This window comes from Grampus griseus (genome assembly GCF_964374135.1).
Source record: "Grampus griseus genome assembly, chromosome: 11".
Classification (NCBI taxonomy): Eukaryota; Metazoa; Chordata; class Mammalia; order Artiodactyla; family Delphinidae; genus Grampus; species Grampus griseus.
This window is the reverse complement of record NC_139005.1, coordinates 27558141-27576672: the sequence shown is the minus strand read 5'-3', so window position 1 is coordinate 27576672 and position 18532 is coordinate 27558141. Positions and strand designations below refer to the sequence as shown.

Sequence of the window (18532 nt, the reverse complement as noted above, 5' to 3'; positions counted from 1 at the left end):
GTTTATCACATTGATAGATTTGCGTATATTGAAGAATCCTTGCATTCCTGGAATAAACCCCACTTGATCATGGTGTATGATCCTTTTAATGTGCTGTTGGATTCTGTTTGCTAGTATTTTGTTGAGGATTTTTGCATCTATGTTCATCAGTGATATTGGCCTGTAGTTTTCTTTCTTTGTGACATCCTTGTCTGGTTTTGGTATCAAGGTGATGGTGGCCTCGTAGAATGAATTTGGGAGTGTTCCTCCCTCTGCTATATTTTGGAAGAGTTTGAGAAGGATAGGTGTTAGCTCTTCTCTAAATGTTTGATAGAGTTCGCCTGTGAAGCCATCTGGTCCTGGGCTTTTCTTTGTTGGAAGATTTTTAATCACAGTTTCAATTTCAGTGCTTGTGATTGGTCTGTTCATATTTTCTATTTCTTCCTGATTCAGTCTTGGCAGGTTGTGCCTTTCTAAGAATTTGTCCATTTCTTCCAGATTGTCCATTTTATTGGCATAGAGTTGCTTCTAGTAATCTCTCATGATCTCTTTTATTTCTGCAGTGTCAGTTGTTACCTCTCCTTTTTCATTTCTAATTCTATTGATTTGAGTCTTCTCCCTTTTTTTCTTGATGAGTCTGGCTAGTGGTTTATCTATTTTGTTTATCTTCTCAAAGAACCAGCTTTTAGTTTTATTGATCTTTGCTATTGTTTCCTTCATTTCTTTTTCATTTATTTCTGATCTGATTTTTATGATTTCTTTCCTTCTGCTAGCTTTGGGGTTTTTTTGTTCTTCTTTCTCTAATTGCTTGAGGTGCAAGGTTAGGTTGTTTATTTGAGATGTTTCTTGCTTCTTAAGGTGGGCTTGTATTGCTATAAACTTCCCCCTTAGAACTGCTTTTGCTGCATCCCACAGGTTTTGGGTCGTTGTGTCTCCATTGTCATTTGTTTCTAGGTATTTTTTGATTTCCTCTTTGATTTCTTCAGTGATCACTTCATTATTCAGTAGTGTATTGTTTAGCCTCCATGTGTTTGTATTTTTTACAGATCTTTTCCTGTAATTGATATCTAGTCTCATGGCGTTATGGTCAGAAAAGATACTTGATACAATTTCAATTCTCTTAAATTTACCAAGGCTTGATTTGTGACCCAAGATATGATCTATCCTGGAGAATGTTCCATGAGCACTTGAGAAAAATGTGTATTCTGTTGTTTTTGGATGGAGTGTCCTATAAATATCAATTAAGTCCATCTTGTTTAATGTATCATTTAAAGCTTGTGTTTCCTTATTTATTTTCATTTTGGATGATCTGTCCATGGGTGAAAGTGGGGTGTTTAAGTCCCCTACTATGAATGTGTTACTGTCGATTTCCCCTTTTATGGCTGTTAGTATTTGCCTTATGTATTGAGGTGCTCCTATGTTGGGTGCATAAATATTTACAATTGTTATATCTTCTTCTTGGATCGATCCCTTGATCATTATGGAGTGTCCTTCTTTGTCTCTTTTAATAGTCCTTATTTTAAAGTCTATTTTGTCTGATATGAGAATTGCTACTCCAGCTTTCTTTTGGTTTCCATTTGCATGGAATATCTTTTTCCATCCCCTTACTTTCAGTCTGTATGTGTCTCTAGGTCTGAAGTGGGTCTCTTGTAGACAGCATATATAAGGGTCTTGTTTTTGTATCCATTCAGCTAATCTGTGTCTTTTGGTGGGAGCATTTAGTCCGTTTACATTTAAGGTAATTATCGATATGTATGTTCCTATTCCCATTTTCTAAATTGTTTTGGGTTCGTTATTATAGGTCTTTTCCTTCTGTTGTGTTTCTTGCCTAGAGAAGATCCTTTAGCATTTGTTGTAAAGCTGGTTTGGTGGTGCTGAACTCTCTCAGCTTTTGCTTGTCTGTAAAGGTTATAATTTCTCCATCAAATCTGAATGAGATCCTTGCTGGGTAGAGTAGTCTTGGCTGCAGGTTTTTCTCCTTCATCACTTTCAGTATGTCCTGCCACTCCCTTCTGGCTTGTAGGATTTCTGCTGAGAGATCAGCTGTTAACCTTATGGGGATTCCCTTATGTGTTATTTGTTGTTTTTCCCTTGCTGCTTTTAATATGCTTTCTTTGTATTTAATTTTTGACAGTTTGATTAATATGTGTCTTGACATATTTCTCCTTGTATTTATCCTGTATTGGACTCTGTGCTTCCTGGCCTTGATTAACTATTTCCTTTCCCATATTAGGGAAGTTTTCAACTATAATCTCTTCAAATATTTTCTCAGTCCCTTTCTTTTTCTCTTCTTCTTCTGGAACCCCTATAATTCGAATGTTGGTGCATTTAATGTTGTCCCAGAGGTCTCTGAGACTGTCCTCAGTTCTTTTCATTCTTTTTTCTTTATTCTGCTCTGCAGTAGTTATTTCCACTATTTTATCTTCCAGGTCACTTATCCGTTCTTCTGCCTCAGTTATTCTGCTATTGATCCCATCTAGAGTACTTTTAATTTCATTTATTGTGTTGTTCATCATTGCTTGTTTCATCTTTAGTTCTTCTAGGTCCTTGTTAACTGATTCTTGCATTTTGTCCATTCTATTGTCCATTCTATCTCCAAGATTTCGGATCAACCTTACTATCATTATTCTGAATTATTTTTCAGGTAGACTGCCTATTTCCTCTTCATTTGTTAGGTCTGGTGCATTTTTATCTTGCTCCTTTATCTGCTGTGTGTTTTTCTGTCTTCTCATTTTGCTTATCTTATTGTGTTTGGGGTCTCCTTTTTGCAGGCTGCAGGTTCGTAGTTCCTCCTGTTTTTGATGTCTGTCTCCAGTGGCTAAGGTTGGTTCAGTGGGTTGTGTAGGCTTCCTGGTGGAGGGGACTAGTCAGGCTCTATCTTTAACTCTCTTGATGGTTGAGTATATCTCCCCTTCTCTTAGGTATATTTTATGGTGAATCAAAAGAAAGCCAAAATAGAAGTGATTAAATTCATCAATCAAAAGACATAAAGTAGGTGAATAGGTTTTTTTCAAAAGACCCAATTTTATGCTGTCTATGAGAGACTCAACTTCGAATTAAGACGTACATAGGTTGAAAATGAGGAATGGATAGAAAGATACTCCATGAAAATGGTAACCAAAAGAGAGAAGGCAAGGGCAGCTATACCTAGACAAAATAAACTTTAAGTCAAAAATGTCATAACAGGGCTTCCCTGGTGGCGCAGTGTTTGAGAGTCTGCCTGCCGATTCAGGAGACATGGATTTGTGCCCCAGTCCAGGAAGATCCCACATGCCACAGAGAGGCTAGGCCCGTGAGCCATGGCTGCTGAGCCTGCCCATCTGGAGCCTGTGCTCCGCAATGGGAGAGGCCACAACAGTGAGAGGCCTGCATACCACAAAAAAAAAGTCACAACAGAGAAAGGTTATTACATAATAAAAGGGTCAATTTATGTGATATATATCATTTTATATAATTATATATATATATATATATATATATTTTAGCTTGTCATTTGCAACATTGATGAACCTGAAGGATGTTATACTAGGTGAAATAAGCCAGACACAGAAAGAGAAAAACTACATCATCTCACTTATATGTAGAATTTTTAATGCTGAATACATAGAAGCAGAGTTTTAGAACAGTGGTTAACAGAGGTGGAGAGGTAAAGGGAATGGGGAGATATTATTGGTCACAGGGTACAAAGTTGCATTACATAGGATGAATATGTGTAGAGATCTCATATATTGTATGATGACTATAATAAATACTTCACTGAATGCTGGAAATTTGCTAAAAGGGTAAATTTCAAGTACACTGATCACACCCCAAAAAATATGGTAACTATGTGACATCATGATATGTTATCATGCTTGACTGTAGTAATTATTTCACTGTGTATATGTGTATCAAATCATCATGTTGTACACCTTAAATACAATTTTTATTAAAAAGAACAAAAATTTTAAAGGGTCAATACAACAGGATGACATAATAATTATAAATATGTATAGACCAAGCATCAAAGAACCTAAGCTTTTTTTTTTTTTTTTTTTGCGGTACGCGGGCCTCTCACCATTGTGGCCTCTCCCATTGTGGAGCACAGGCTCTGGACACACAGGCCCAGCGGCCGTGGCTCACGGGCCCAGTCACTCCACGGCATGTGGAATCTTCCCAGACCGGGGCACAAACCCGTGTCCCCTGCATCGGCAGGCAGACTCTCAACCACTGCGCCACCAGGGAAGCCCCCTAAGCATATTTTTTTAATCGACATATCTGAAGGGAGAAATAGACATCAATACTATAGTATTAGAAGGCTTCACTATCCACTTTCAATAATGAATAGATCACCCAGGCTGAAAATAAATAAGGAAACAGCAAATTTGAGTAATGCTCTAGACCAGATGGAACCTAATTGACATATACAGAACATTCCATTCAATAGCAACAAAATATATATTCTTTTCAAGCATACATGGAACACTCTCTAGGATAGATCACATGCTGAGTCACAAAACAAGTCTCATTAAATGTAAGAAGATTGACGTCATTCTGAGTATCTTTTCTGAACACAATGGAAAAAAAATCAATAACAAAAATAAATCACAAAACTCACAAACAAATGGAAATGAACACACTCTTGAGTGATCATTGGGTCAAAGAAATCAAAAAGGAAATTAGAAAATATCATGAGAAAAATGAAAACACAATATACCAAAAGTTATAGTATACTGTATACTACTGTACTATTTTTTTGGGGTGTGATCAGTACTAAGAGGGAAAATTATAATGATAAGACAACATTTTTAAAAAGAAGAAAAATCTGAAATGACCTAGGTTTATACCTCAAGGAAATAGGAAAAGAACAACAAGCTAAGCACAAGTTAATGGAAGGAAGGAAATAATAATTAAAATTAAATAAAAATTAGAGCAGAAATAAATGGAATAGAGACTAGGAATACAATAGAAAGAAACTGGCAAAGCTAAGAGTTGGGTTTTTTTAAATATAAATAAAATCAACAAACCTTTAGCTAGACTAAGCAGAAAAATGACTCAAGTAAATAAAATCAGAAATGAAAGAGCAGACATTACAACTGAAGTCACAGAAATAAAAAATATTATAAGGGGCTATTACAAACAATTGGACTCCAACAAATTGGAAAACTTAGAATAAATGAATAAACTCCTAGAAAGTTACAACCTACCAAGAATGAATCAGGAAGACATAGAAAGCCTGTACAGAACCATAACAAATAAGGCGATTGAATCACACACACACACACACACACACACACAGAAAGGGACACAGGGAAATGGGGCTAATGGATATATTTATTACCTTGATTGTTTTGATGGTAAAATGAGTATATACATATGTTGAAACACAGCAAATTGCTTATATTAATTATGTGCAGTTTTTTGTATACCAATTATGCCTCAATAAAGCTGCGGGCAAAAAGACATAGTAACAACAACTGAGACTTTCTCAAGAGGTAACAAGAAGTGTTGAAAGAGAAATAAGAAGTAAATGCCCCCAGGTGGAAGACTCACTTCTCTCCCCACTCGCACAGTGGAGCAGTGCCTTGCCCCAGAGGCCATCGAAGAGGCTGAAGGCTTACTTGCATCAAAGTGGGCTTCTGGAGCTGAACCTGGGGCCCCAATCTGACTCTGCCAAGATGATGGAGAAGTCGGAGGACATGGAGTTCATCTCTCCTCACAAATACATCAAGAATACATCTAAAAAGGGAACAGTTCTCACGGAGCACCACATGAACACTGGCAGAGGACCTCAGACACCTAAAAGGACAAGAAAGATCCCCATGTAACTGGGTAGGACGAAATAAGAGAAAAGGAAGAGGAGAGGAAGTGGAAAGGGACCTGCAGCCCTGGGCAGGGAGCTGAAGGAGAGGAGAGGTTCCTGCATCCAGGGAAGCCCCCTCACTGGTGGGGAGATCAGTTGGAACAGATGGGAAGCTTCAGGGACTACCGGAGGAAAGTGCAGCAACCAGTCTGTGACAAACAGGACACAGTGAGACCTATACAGATAGTCTGTGCCACAGCCCTGCATGCCCCAGGCTGAGACGTGCATCCACCAGTGCAGAAGGGGGCTGGGTACTGGAACTTGGGATTTGGAGAGCAAACCTGGGGAGAAGAATGGTGTTGGCCGCAACGAGACAGCCTGAGGGGATGGGAGTGAGGAAATCCACAACTGGGAATGCTTGTAGAAGAAACCCAGACTGCAATATAAGTGAAGTGCCATTGTTGAATGACACAAAAGGGGTGGGGCTACCATTGCATCCTCTCTCCCCACATGCCGGCCCCTGCCTCTCCAGGCACTAGGAAGGGCTCCTGCCAGAGTTGACTCTCTTGCACTGTTGGCCACCATACCCTAGCATACCCACCCCAGCATACTCTGTTCCCACCAGGGCCAGCTCTCTCATACCTGAGGCCACCAGCTGGCTCTCTCACTCCCATGGCTGCCGGCTCCCCTGCATGACCCATTCCCATATGGGCTCCCACAACCCCATCTGCTGCCTCCTCTGCGCCCTCTCTTCACTGGGTGGACTCATGTGCTCTGGAAAGCCTCAGGAGCAGACGCCTGTGAGTGGCCCACACAGATAGGTGGTGCTGAAACCATGGCTAAGCCCCAGAGGCCATGCAATTAAGGAAGAAAAGCTGAAATCTCTCCTGGCAGCTGTGCAAACTGTGAATTGACACCCCCGCAACTGGCTTTGTAAACTCAGTGCCTACAGAACATCTGAATGGACAACAAGTGCTCCCACAGAAAAGACGGGTCTAGCTTTAGCAGCTGTAGACTTTGTGGGAACATACATGCCAGGGTTGTACCAGGCTAGAGTCTGAGCTGACCACAGGGTGTCCAGACCCATGATTACTGCAATCCTGGGACCTGACTTCAGTGGACCTACACTGATGGCCTGGTGAAAACATATGAAAGACACCAGGGCCAATTGTAGGCATACCCACAGTTAAGGAAAGGCCAAGAGCAGTGCCAACAACAGTGTAATCTGAGAACTTGCACAAAGGGTGAAAAGTGACATGACAGAGCACACCCACAGGTGAACAACTCCAGAGGAATATTCAGTGGCTTTCCTCCCAGTGGGAGTGATCCAATCCTGCCTACCTCACACTGCAGATCAGAAACACAGCTAAGAAACAGATCTTGGGGCCTCTACTCCAACAAATGTGGAACAAACCCCACCTCTAACACGGCAGTGACAACCACAGAGCAAAAGGGAGGCCCTGCTCAATATCCAGTGCAGGCTCTGGTCACCACAATATCAGTCACATCTCCTATCAAGGGGATAATGGCCAGCATACACTGAGGGAAAAGGTGGCAGTCATCTATACTAAAAACCATGCTTGCACCAAAAAATATTTAACCTGCACAGGCTACACAGGGATGTTCCCACATAAAAATAACCCTCCCAAGACAGTCTGAGGGTCTTGAATCGAGAGGAAGAACCCCCAGAGCATTCAGACTTGAAAGCCAGTGGGGCTTGAGTGCAAGAGCTCTACAGGGCTGGGGGAAACAGAGACTCCAATCTTGAGGGTGTACAAAGGTCTCACGTGCACTGGGACCCAGCACAAAGTACCTCCATAGGAACCTGGGCTACCCCTACTTAGGGGTCTTGGAGGGTATCCTGGGGTGCAAAGTGTTGACTATAGTTCACTATGAGGGCAAGGACACTGGTAGCAGAAGCCCCAGGGAATATTGATCAGAGTGAGCTCTCCAGGAGGCCAAAATTTCAGCACCAAGACACAACCCCTCCCAACAACCTGCAAGCTCCAGTGCTGGAAAGCCTCAGGCCAAACAACCAACAAAATAGGAAGCCAGCCTCATCCAACAGAAGACAGGCTACCTAAAGTTGTACTGAGCTCACAGCCACCTCAAAACACACCCTTTGACATGGCCCCAGCTCCACCCACCAGAGGGCAGACACCAGTCCATCCCACCAAGAAGCCTGCAAAAGTCCCTGGACCAACCTCACCCACCAAGGGGCAGACACCAGAAGCAAGAGGAACTATTATCCTGCAGCCTGTGGAAAGGAGACCACAAACGCAGTAAGTTAGATGAAATGAGATGACAGAGAAATTGGTACAAATGAAGGAAAAAGGTAGAAACCCACAAGAACAACTAAATGAAGAGGAGATAGGCAATCTACCTGAAAAAGAATTAATAGTAATGATAGTAAAGATAATGCAAGATCTCAGAAAAAGAATGGAGTCACAGATCGAGATAATGCAAGAAATGTTTAAGAAGGAGTGTGATTTAAAGGACAAACAGAGATGAACAATACAGTAACTGAAATACACTAGGAAGAATCAGTATAAGAATAAATGTAGGAGAACAATGAATAAGTGAGCTGGAAGACAAAGTGATGGAAATCACTGCCACAGAACGGAATAAAGAAAAAAGAATGTATAAACAACAAGGTCCTAATGTATAGCACAGGGAACTATATTCAATATCCTGTGATAAACCATAATAGAAAAGAATATAAAAAAAGAATGTATATATGTGTATAACTGAGTCACTTTGCTGTACAGCAGAGATTGGCACAACATTGTAAATCAAATACACTTCAATCTAAAAAAAATTTTTTTAAGAAAAAAAGAATGAAATGAGGACAGTGTCAGACACTTCTGGGACAATATTAAACATGGCAACATTCACATTATAGGGGTTCCAGAAGGAGAGAAGAAAGAGAAAGGGCCAGAGAATATATTTGAAGATAATATGACCGAAAAATTCCCTAACATGAGAAACACTTACTCAAGTCCAGGAAGCATAGAGAGTCCCAGAGAGGATGAACCCAAGGAAGAACATGCTGAGACACATATTAATCAAACTAACAAAAATTAAAGGCAAAGAAAAAATATTAAAAACAACAAGGGAAAAGCAACAAATAACATACAAGGGAATCCCCATGAGGTTATCAACAGGTTTTTCAGCAGAAATTCTGCAGGCCAGAAAGGAGTGGCACAATATACTTCAAGTGATGAAAAGGAAAAACCTACAACCAAGAATGTTCTACCCAAAAAGTATCTCATTTAGATTTTTAAAACATATTTATTGGAGTATAATTTCTTTACAATGGTGTGTTAGTTTCTGCTTTATAACAAAGTGAATCAGTTATACATATACATATGTTCCCATATCTCTTCCCTCTTGCATCTCCCTCCCTCCCGCCCTCCCTATCCCACCCCTCCAGGTGGCCACAAACCACCGAGCTGATTTGATGGAGAAATCAAAAGCTTTACAGACAAGCAAAAGCTAAGAGAATTCAGAACCACCAAACCAGCTTTACAACAAATGCTAAATGAACTTCTCTAGGTGGGAAAGACACCAGCATCTTAAAACAAGCTTGTACCTATACAGATTGCTATATCCAAACTTCATGGGAACAGTAAACTAAAAAACTACAAAAGATACACACACAAAAAAGAGAAAGCATCCCAAACACAACACTAAAGATGGTCATAAAACCACAAGAGAAGAGAACAAAAGAGGAAGATAAGAAAAAAGACCTACGAAAACAAATCTGAAACAAGTAAGAAAATGGCAATAGGAACATACGTATCAATAAATACCTTAAATGTAAATGGATTAAATGCTCTAACCAAAAGACATAGATTGGATGACTAGATATACAAACAAGACCCATATTATGCTGTCTACAAGAGACCCACTTCAGACCTAGGGACACATAAAGACTGAAAGTGAGAGGATGGAAAAAAATTTTCCATGAAAATAGAAATCAAAGCTGGAGTAGCAATACTCATATCAGACAAAATAAACTCTAAAATACTGTTACAAGAGACAAGGAAGGACACTACATAATGATCAAGGGATCAATCCAAGAAGAAGATAGAGCAATTGTAAATATATATATGCACCCAACATAGGAGCACCTCAATATATAGGGCAAATGCTAACATCCATAAAAGGGGAAATCAACAGTAACGCAATAATAGTGGGGGACTTTAACACCCCACTTACACCAATGGACAGATTATCCAGACAGGAAATTAATAAGGAAACCCAAGCCTTAAATGACACATTAGACCAGATAGACTTAATTGATATCTATGTGACATTCCATCCTAAAGCAGCAGAATATACATTCTTCTCAAGTGCACATGGAACATTCTCCAAGAAAGATCACATCTTGGGCCACAAATCAAGCCTTGGTAAATTTAAAAATTCAGAATCATAAAGCATTTTTCTGACCACAACACTATGAGAGTAGAAATCACCTACAGGGAAAAAAGGTAAAAAAAACACAAACACATGGAGGCTAAACAATATGTTACTAAACAACCAATGGATTACTAAAGAAATCAAAGAGGAAATCAAAAAATACCTAGGGAAAATTGACAATGAAAACATGACGATACAAAATGTATGGGACTTGGAAAAAGCAGTTCTTGGAAGTTTATAGCAATACAATCTTACCTCAGGAAACAAGAAAAATCTCAAATTAACAACCTATCCTTACACATAAAGCAACAAGAGAAAGAAGAACAAACAAAACCTAAAGTTAGTAGAAGAAAAGAAATTATAAAGAACAGAAATAAATAGAGATGGAGAAAACAATACAAAGATAAATGAAACTAAAAGCTGGTTCTTTGAGAAGATAAACAAAATTGATAAAACTTTAGCCAGACGCATCAAGAAAAAGGGAGAGGACTCAAATCAATAAAATTAGAAATGAAAAAGGAGAAGTTGCAATGGACACCACAGAAATACAAAGGATCATAAGAAACTACTACAAGCAGCTCTATGACAATAAAATGGTCAACCTAGGAGAAATGGACGAATTCTTAGAAATGCACAACCTACCAAGACTGAATCAGGAAGAAATAGAAAATATAAACACACAAATCACAAATATGGAAATTGAAATTGTGCTTTAAAAACTTCCAATAAGCAAAAGTCTAGGACCAGATGGCTTCACAGGTGAATTCTGTCACACATTTAGAAAAGAGTTAACACCTATCCTTCTGAAACAATTCTAAAAAATTGCAGAGGAAGGAACACTCACAAGCTCATTATACACGGCCACCATCAACCTGACACAAAACCAAAGGTATCAAAAAAAGAATATTACAGGCTCAAATATCACTGATGAATATAGACACAGAAATCCTCAACAAAATACTAGCAAGCCAAATCAAACAACACATTAAAGGAGTCATGCACTATGATCAGGTGGAATTTATCCAGAGATGCAAAGATTCTTCAATAAACACAAATAATGTGATACACCACATTAACAAACTGAAGAATAAAATTCATATGATCATCTCAGGAGATGCAGAAAAAGCTTTCAACAAAATTTAACACCCATTTATGATGAAAACACTCTAGAAAGTGGGCATAGAGGGAACCTAACTCAAGATAATTAAGTCCATATATGACAAACCCACAGCAAACATTATTCTCAATGGTAAAAAACTGAAAGCATTTCCTCTAAGATAAGGAACAAGATAAGGATGTCCATCTTGCCACTTTTATTCAACCTAGTTTAGGAGGCCCTAGCCAAGGCAACCAGAAAAGAAAAAGAAATACAAGAAATCCAAATTGGAAAAGAAGAAATAAAACCATCACTGTTTTCAGATGACATGATACTATACATAGAAAATCCTAAAGATGCTACCAGAACATTACTAGAGCTTATCAATGAGTGTGGTAAAGTTACAGGATACAAAATTAATACACAGAAATCTCTTGCATTCCTATACACTAACAATGAATTATTAGAAAGAGAAATTAAGGAAACAATCCCATTTATCATCCCATCAAAAAGAATAAAATACCTGGGAATAAACCTAAGGAGGAAAAAGACCTGTACTCAGAAAACTATAAGATACTGATGAAAGAAATCAAAGATCACACAAACAGATGGAGAGATACACCATGTTCTTGGATTGGAAGAATCAATATTGTCAACATAACTATACTACCCAAGGCAGTCTACAGATTCATTGCAATCCCTACCAAATTACCAATAGCATTTTTCACAGAATTAGACAAAAAAATTTACAATTTGTATGGAGACACAAAAGACCCTAAATTGCCAAAGCAATCTTGAGAAAGAAAAACGGAGCTGGAAGAATCAGGCTCCCTGACTTCAGACTATACTACAAAGCTACATTAATCAAAACAGTGTGGTTCTGCCACGAAACAGAAATATAGATCAATGGAACAGGATAGAAAGTCCAGAGATAAACCCACATACCTATGGTCACCTAATCTGTGACAAAGGAGGCAAGAATATACAATGGAGAAAGACAGTCTCTTCAGTAAGTGGTGCTGGAAAAACTGGACAGCTACATGTAAACCAATGAAATTAGAATATTCTCTAACACCATACAGAAAAAGAAACTCAAGATGGATTAAAGACCTAAATGTAAGACCAGATACTATAATTCTTAGAGGAAAACATATGTAGAACACACTTTGAAATAAATCGCAGCAAGATCTTTTTGACCCACCTCCTAGGGTAATGAAAAGAAAAACAAAAATAAACAAATGGGACCTAATTAAACTTAAAAGCTTTTGCACAGCAATGGAAACCATAACCAAAATGAAAAGACAACCCACAGATAGGGAGAAAATATCTTATGGAAAAACCCGAATGAACTTTTTGGCCAGCACAACATTTGCAAATGAAGTGACTGACCAGGGATTAATCACCAAAATATATAAATAGCTCATGCAGCTCAATATCAAAAAACAAACAACCCAATCAAAAACTGGGCACAAGATCTAATAAGACATTTCTGTAAAGAAGACATACAGATGGCCAAAAGGCACATGAAAAAATGCTCAACATCACTAATTACCAGAGAAATGCAAATCAGACTACAATGAGGTATCACCTGACACCATTCAGAATGACCGTCATCCAAAAAAATCTACAAACAATAAATTCTGGAGAAGATGTGGAGAAATGGGAACCCTCCTACATTGTTGATGAGAATGTAAATTTGTACAGCCACTATGGAGAACACTATAGAGATTCCTTAAAAAACTAAAAATAGAGTTACCATATGATCCAGCAATCCCACTCCTGGGCATATATCCCAAGAAAACCATAATTCAAAAAGATACATGCAACCCAATGATTATTGCAGCACTATTTACAATAACCAGGACATGGAAGCAACCTAAATGTCCATTGATGGAAGAATGGAGAAAGAATATGTGGAACATATATACAATGGAATATTACTCAGCCGTAAAAAAGAATGAAATAATATTATTGGCAGCAACATGGATGGACCTAGAGATTGTCATTCTGAGTGAAGTAAGTCAAGCAGAGAAAAACAAATATATGATATTTCTTATATGTTGCATCTAAAAAAAATAGTACAAATGGACTTATTTACAAAGCAGAAATAGAGTCACAGACGTAGAAAGTAAACTTACAGTTACCAAGGGGGAAAGGTGAGGGAGAGAAAAAATTGTGAGATTGGGGTTGACACATACACACTACTATATATAAAATATATAACTAATAAGAAACTACTGTAGGGACTTCCCTGGTGGCACAGTGGTTAAGAATCCACCTGCCAGTGCAGGGGACATGGGTTCGAGCCCTGGTCCGGGAAGATCCCACATGCCATGGAACAGCTAAGCCCATGCACCACAGCTACTGAGCCTGCGCTCTAGAGCCTGCAAGCCACAGCTACTGAGCCTGAGTGCCACAACTACTGAAGCCCACACGCCTAGAGCCCATGCTCTGCAACAAGAGAAGCCACCCAATGAGAAGGCTGCACACCGCAATGAAGAGTAGCCCCTGCTCACCGCAACTAGAGAAAAGCCCAAGCACAGAAACAAAGACCCAAGGCAGCCAAAAATAAAAATTAATTAATTAATTTAAAAAAAAGAGAATCTACTGTATAGCACAGGGAACTCAACACAATAGTGTGTAATGGCCTACATGGGAAAAGAATCTAAAAAAGAATGGATATATATATATATACATATATATATATATGTATAATTGATTCACTTTGCTGTACAGCAGAAACTAACACAGCATTGTAATTCAAATCTACTCCTATAAAAATTAATTTTAAAAAAGTAAACATCCTCCCCCAGAAAAAGGATCAGTTAAGCCACTTGAAGTGATATTCATAAGATTGCATAATGCTCAACTTTCCATCTTCTCACCACTTTCAACACATCATTTGGTATGAAAAGCATAAAAGCCATAGAGTTGTACTCATAGAAGTTTTTCTCACTATTTATAACCTCCTGTTAATCACATGAAATATAATCCATATGTTTTTGAAGCATAGTCAGTAAAAAATGCTTTTTAAAAATAATGGGTATTTAAAAATTAAAAAATGAATTCCTGAGGGAGATTATCTTACATCTTTTCTTAAGAAAAAATATTTAAGCATAAAATAGGAGAGTAGGTTCATACCTGCTTTGGATTTTTTCATTGCTGTGTTACCATCAAATTAATACAAATTCCTTAGTGTCGAAGATCAATTGTTCAACATTGTGAGAGCATTTTTGACTATATGTTGTAGAACAAGTTCAATGCTATTTTTAACTGACTCCTCAGTGTATGAACATATCACTTGCTGTATTATCTTCATCAATCTATAAAATTACCAATCATTTTATTAACAGCATGAGCAATTATTAGTTTCTCTTGTCTATGGCAAAGTTGCAAATATTTTCTTGTTCATATAGTTATAAATTCTGCTTTACAAGAAATAAGTTTTTCCCTGTCATATTATGCTATTGGTTTTTCCCCAAACTGTTAAAAATTTATTATTTAGAGTCCATCAGGTACTGAAAAATTTTCATTGGTAATCAAAAGAAGTTTCTTGAAATCAATTTTTCTGTGATTTACTTGATGATTTTTTATGAAAGTAGACCAAAGTCTTCTTGTTAACTATTTATCTCCTACAAGCACCACAGTGCTTGCTCATTACTAGATATGACCGGCATACTAGTTATGTACTAAAAATCATAAAACTCATTCTATTGAGAATATAATCTAGATACCCATAATGGTAGAACACAATGGAAAAAAAGAGATAAAATATAGTCATAAAATTCTCCTCTAAATGTCTGAGTATTATTTGGTGAGAATTCAGTACTAGAATATGTTCTTATTACATACCTAATTTTTGTCTTTGTTTGCTATAATTCTCCTTCCCATCTTTCACCAATTTAAAACGTATTAAGAATTGGAACTATAGCTATGCCAAAAAATGTTTCTTCTGTTGCATTTTTTTTATTAAGGTGAAATTCACATGACATAAAACCAACCATTTTTAAGTTTACAGTTCAGTGACATTCAGCATATTCACAATGTTGGGCAATCATCACTGCTATATAGTTCCAAAACAAAAATCATAATCACTTATATAATCTACCATATATAAAATCTACCAGTTATATAACTGTATAACTATTTACTACCATACATGAAATTTCTTTATTAACAATACAAAGTTGCATTATCTTGATTTTAAAGATGAGAAAATAAAGTTCAGATAGCTTATGTAATGTTATACTGAAGATCATACACATAATATGTTGCTTAGCCATTATGTCTATTTCCAAAAGCTGTAGCCATTCCTCTGTGCTAACATACCATCCAGCTCACCTTTTATTAGTGAATGAATTTCCAAGACAGCCAGGCATTTCTTTGTGCCAGCATGCAGTAATGTTGCTGTTATTCTAGTGTGCTATTTCAGAAAAAAATGCATATTTGAGAGTTTTCATATATAGGCTCTTAAGATATGTTTAAATATTTTCTTGAGATTAAAATGTTTGTTCGCTATTCCAAGTTATATTTAGCAACTATCATGTCGAGAGGAAATGTTTTACTTTGTGGCATTCTTTACCTTTTCTTTGCCTTTCAGATATGCTTCTTCTGTAAAGGATGGCTCCCAGTATTTTGTGCTACTGATTGTGACAGACGGCGTTATCTCAGATATGGCTCAAACTAAGGAGTCCATAGTTAATGTAAGTAGGAGTCATTCGGTCTTGGGCTGGCTAACTGAATGCATGGTGCTACTTAGGTTGACTAACTAGAGTCTAGTTAGTTGACTTAAGAGTGAAACAAAATGCCCATGCCTTTGCAGCCAATTGCATTATCCAGAAAACTCACACACATTTGTAGCATTCATCCATAAGGACCAAACTAAGAGGTGTGAATAATTGGGTTGTAACAAAATTATTTCCAAAAAATTAAAATAAAATAAATAATAGCATCACCTTCATGTGCATGACTGTGTTTATCTTGATTAGTTTGATGTGCTTGTATATAGTTTGTACAATTTGTACAGAATATTTCTTTAACATTTACATTTACAGTAATAGTTACAGGAGAACTGTGCTAATTTCTATATTTATAGAACTGGATAAGGACTAGCATTGATTCAAAATCCATTTTTCTCATTATTCCTAATTATGTGTTATATTTATGATCCATTTTCTTCTTTATTAGACTATAATTTATAACATCTATATTTACTAGACTGCAACCTCTAAAATTATATCTGTTTTTACTTACCTTTCTATACTCAGGTTTAGCAATGTTTGACACAAAATAGACATTTGTAAAAATGGGCTGTGTGAAAGAATTGTTTATCATACTTCATAATTATTAATAGCATAGGGAAAATATAATTAGCTTTTTGTGTGATAAAAAAATAGTTACATGTGGGAAAAAAATCAAATGTTTATAGACATACACTTAGGAAAACCAAACACAAAAAGGAAGAGAGGTAGAATCTTGCACATTTACTTGTTTGTTTATTTGGTTTTGACTAGACACACTGGGTTGGATTTGTCCTGATTTCCTTTATGTTCTGATCAGTGGCCTTAGCATGCTCTTTAAAATATGGACTTAGTAATTTAGGTTTAAACTAACAGGACATGCACTGAGGAACAGTTATTCATAATTTAGTGACCTTCACAGCTGAAGATGTGGTTGCATTCCTGTTCCACCTACCTGTTGGTGGATCTTATATTCTTACCATAAAATTATTTTATCATACTAATAATAACTTTCTATAATTATCATTTGTATGCATTCATTTACTATGAAAATTGCTTTTCCTAACCATAGCTATAAATGAAATAGAGTACTACTTTTTCACAAATATGGTACCTTTTTTTCCCTTTTAACAACTGAAACATTTTTGAGTGGAGAGAGAACATGGAAAAAGAGACCAAAGGTACCCAGAATCAGCTTAGGAATATTTTGTCTGAGAATAGCAAGTGAAAGCAGATGCTCAGACTGGTCATTCCTGAAGAACATCCCACTGAATTAGCGTATGTACAGAGTTCAGAAAGGATAAGAGTGGAATCAAGTATATTATTCTGTGTTAATTTAAATATGTTCAAAATTATTTTAATGAACATCTGTGAAAAATATCAAAGCTCAGGATATTTTTTTCTTCTTAATTCTTAGTTGTTTTCTCAATTCAGTTTCTTAATTGTGAACTAACTGTGTGTTCTCTTTGAAGGCTTCAAAACTTCCAATGTCAATAATTATAGTAGGTGTTGGGCCAGCAGAATTTGATGGTGAGTAATAAAATTTCAATAGTATTCCTTAGGAGTTTATTTAATCTGACTCATTATGCACCTAGGTTTCTATCACTCTTTTTTTGCATATAAGGATGTGAGTGTGCATATGGATTTGTATACAATGTCCATGTACATATAGACATAAATATAGATATTACATGATGGAGTCCAATAAAGGTGAGTAAATTAAAAGGATGTCTTCTGAGTAGGACATTATCTGTGTAGTATAGGATAATTCAACATGTAGCTTTCTGTTTTATTAGAGATGGTGTGTACCTCAAAATATTTCTTAAGACCAAGTGATAAATTGAATTTTTGTTCCCAAGGCAAAATACACTCTGGATTCCCTAAAAACTTTTAAGGATGAGCACTAAATTAATAAACCACTAGGTTGTAAAATAGAAATATTAACACAAGCATAATAATGGATTTTCAGACCTTGGCTAGTTGATAGACATTATCTTTATAAATATTTAAGTTCTATCATATGAAAGAGCAAAGTAAAATGAAAATGGAATTGACCATCTGAAATTTAATGAGACTTTATACAATTATGCTAAATTCACTTATTGGGTACTTTTCTGTTTGGGCTCAAGCCATCTTCAAATGCCAGTTAGTGTGACGGGTGTTTGTGTGACTACTGATCTGGGTAAACTTCTCTAAGGATAGCCTATTCCTCGTCACCTGATGAATTCCTTTAAGAGAACTCTATGCTAGACATCAACTGCATAACCACAGAACATTCACCTTGCTCAGGTGTTTTTACATTAATGATGACAGTATTTAGCTTGGAACTTTAGAAATGAGAATAATTTTAGAATATTTGGAACAACTTTTGGTATGCTACAGGTTAATTTAGGCACATAGGTGGTTAATTTTTGTATGATCATCACTAGGATGATTCTTGTTTAACCACCAGTGCCTCCTCCATAAGGATAGTATAGATCTCTCAGTCTCAGGTAAAACAACACAAGCAGTTAT

At 36.9% G+C, this 18532-nt stretch overlaps 1 protein-coding gene across 2 annotated transcripts in view; it reads left to right on the top strand.

Moving 5' to 3' along the window:
• Positions 1-18532, top strand: part of CPNE8 (copine 8) — a 211403-nt gene that overhangs the window by 180977 nt on the left and 11894 nt on the right. For both annotated transcript variants that reach the window (XM_082666811.1, XM_082666812.1), the window contains 2 exons: positions 15880-15982; positions 17491-17548. In XM_082666811.1, the coding sequence (XP_082522937.1) occupies positions 15880-15982; positions 17491-17548 (161 nt within the window). The remainder of the gene's footprint in view (positions 1-15879; positions 15983-17490; positions 17549-18532) is intronic.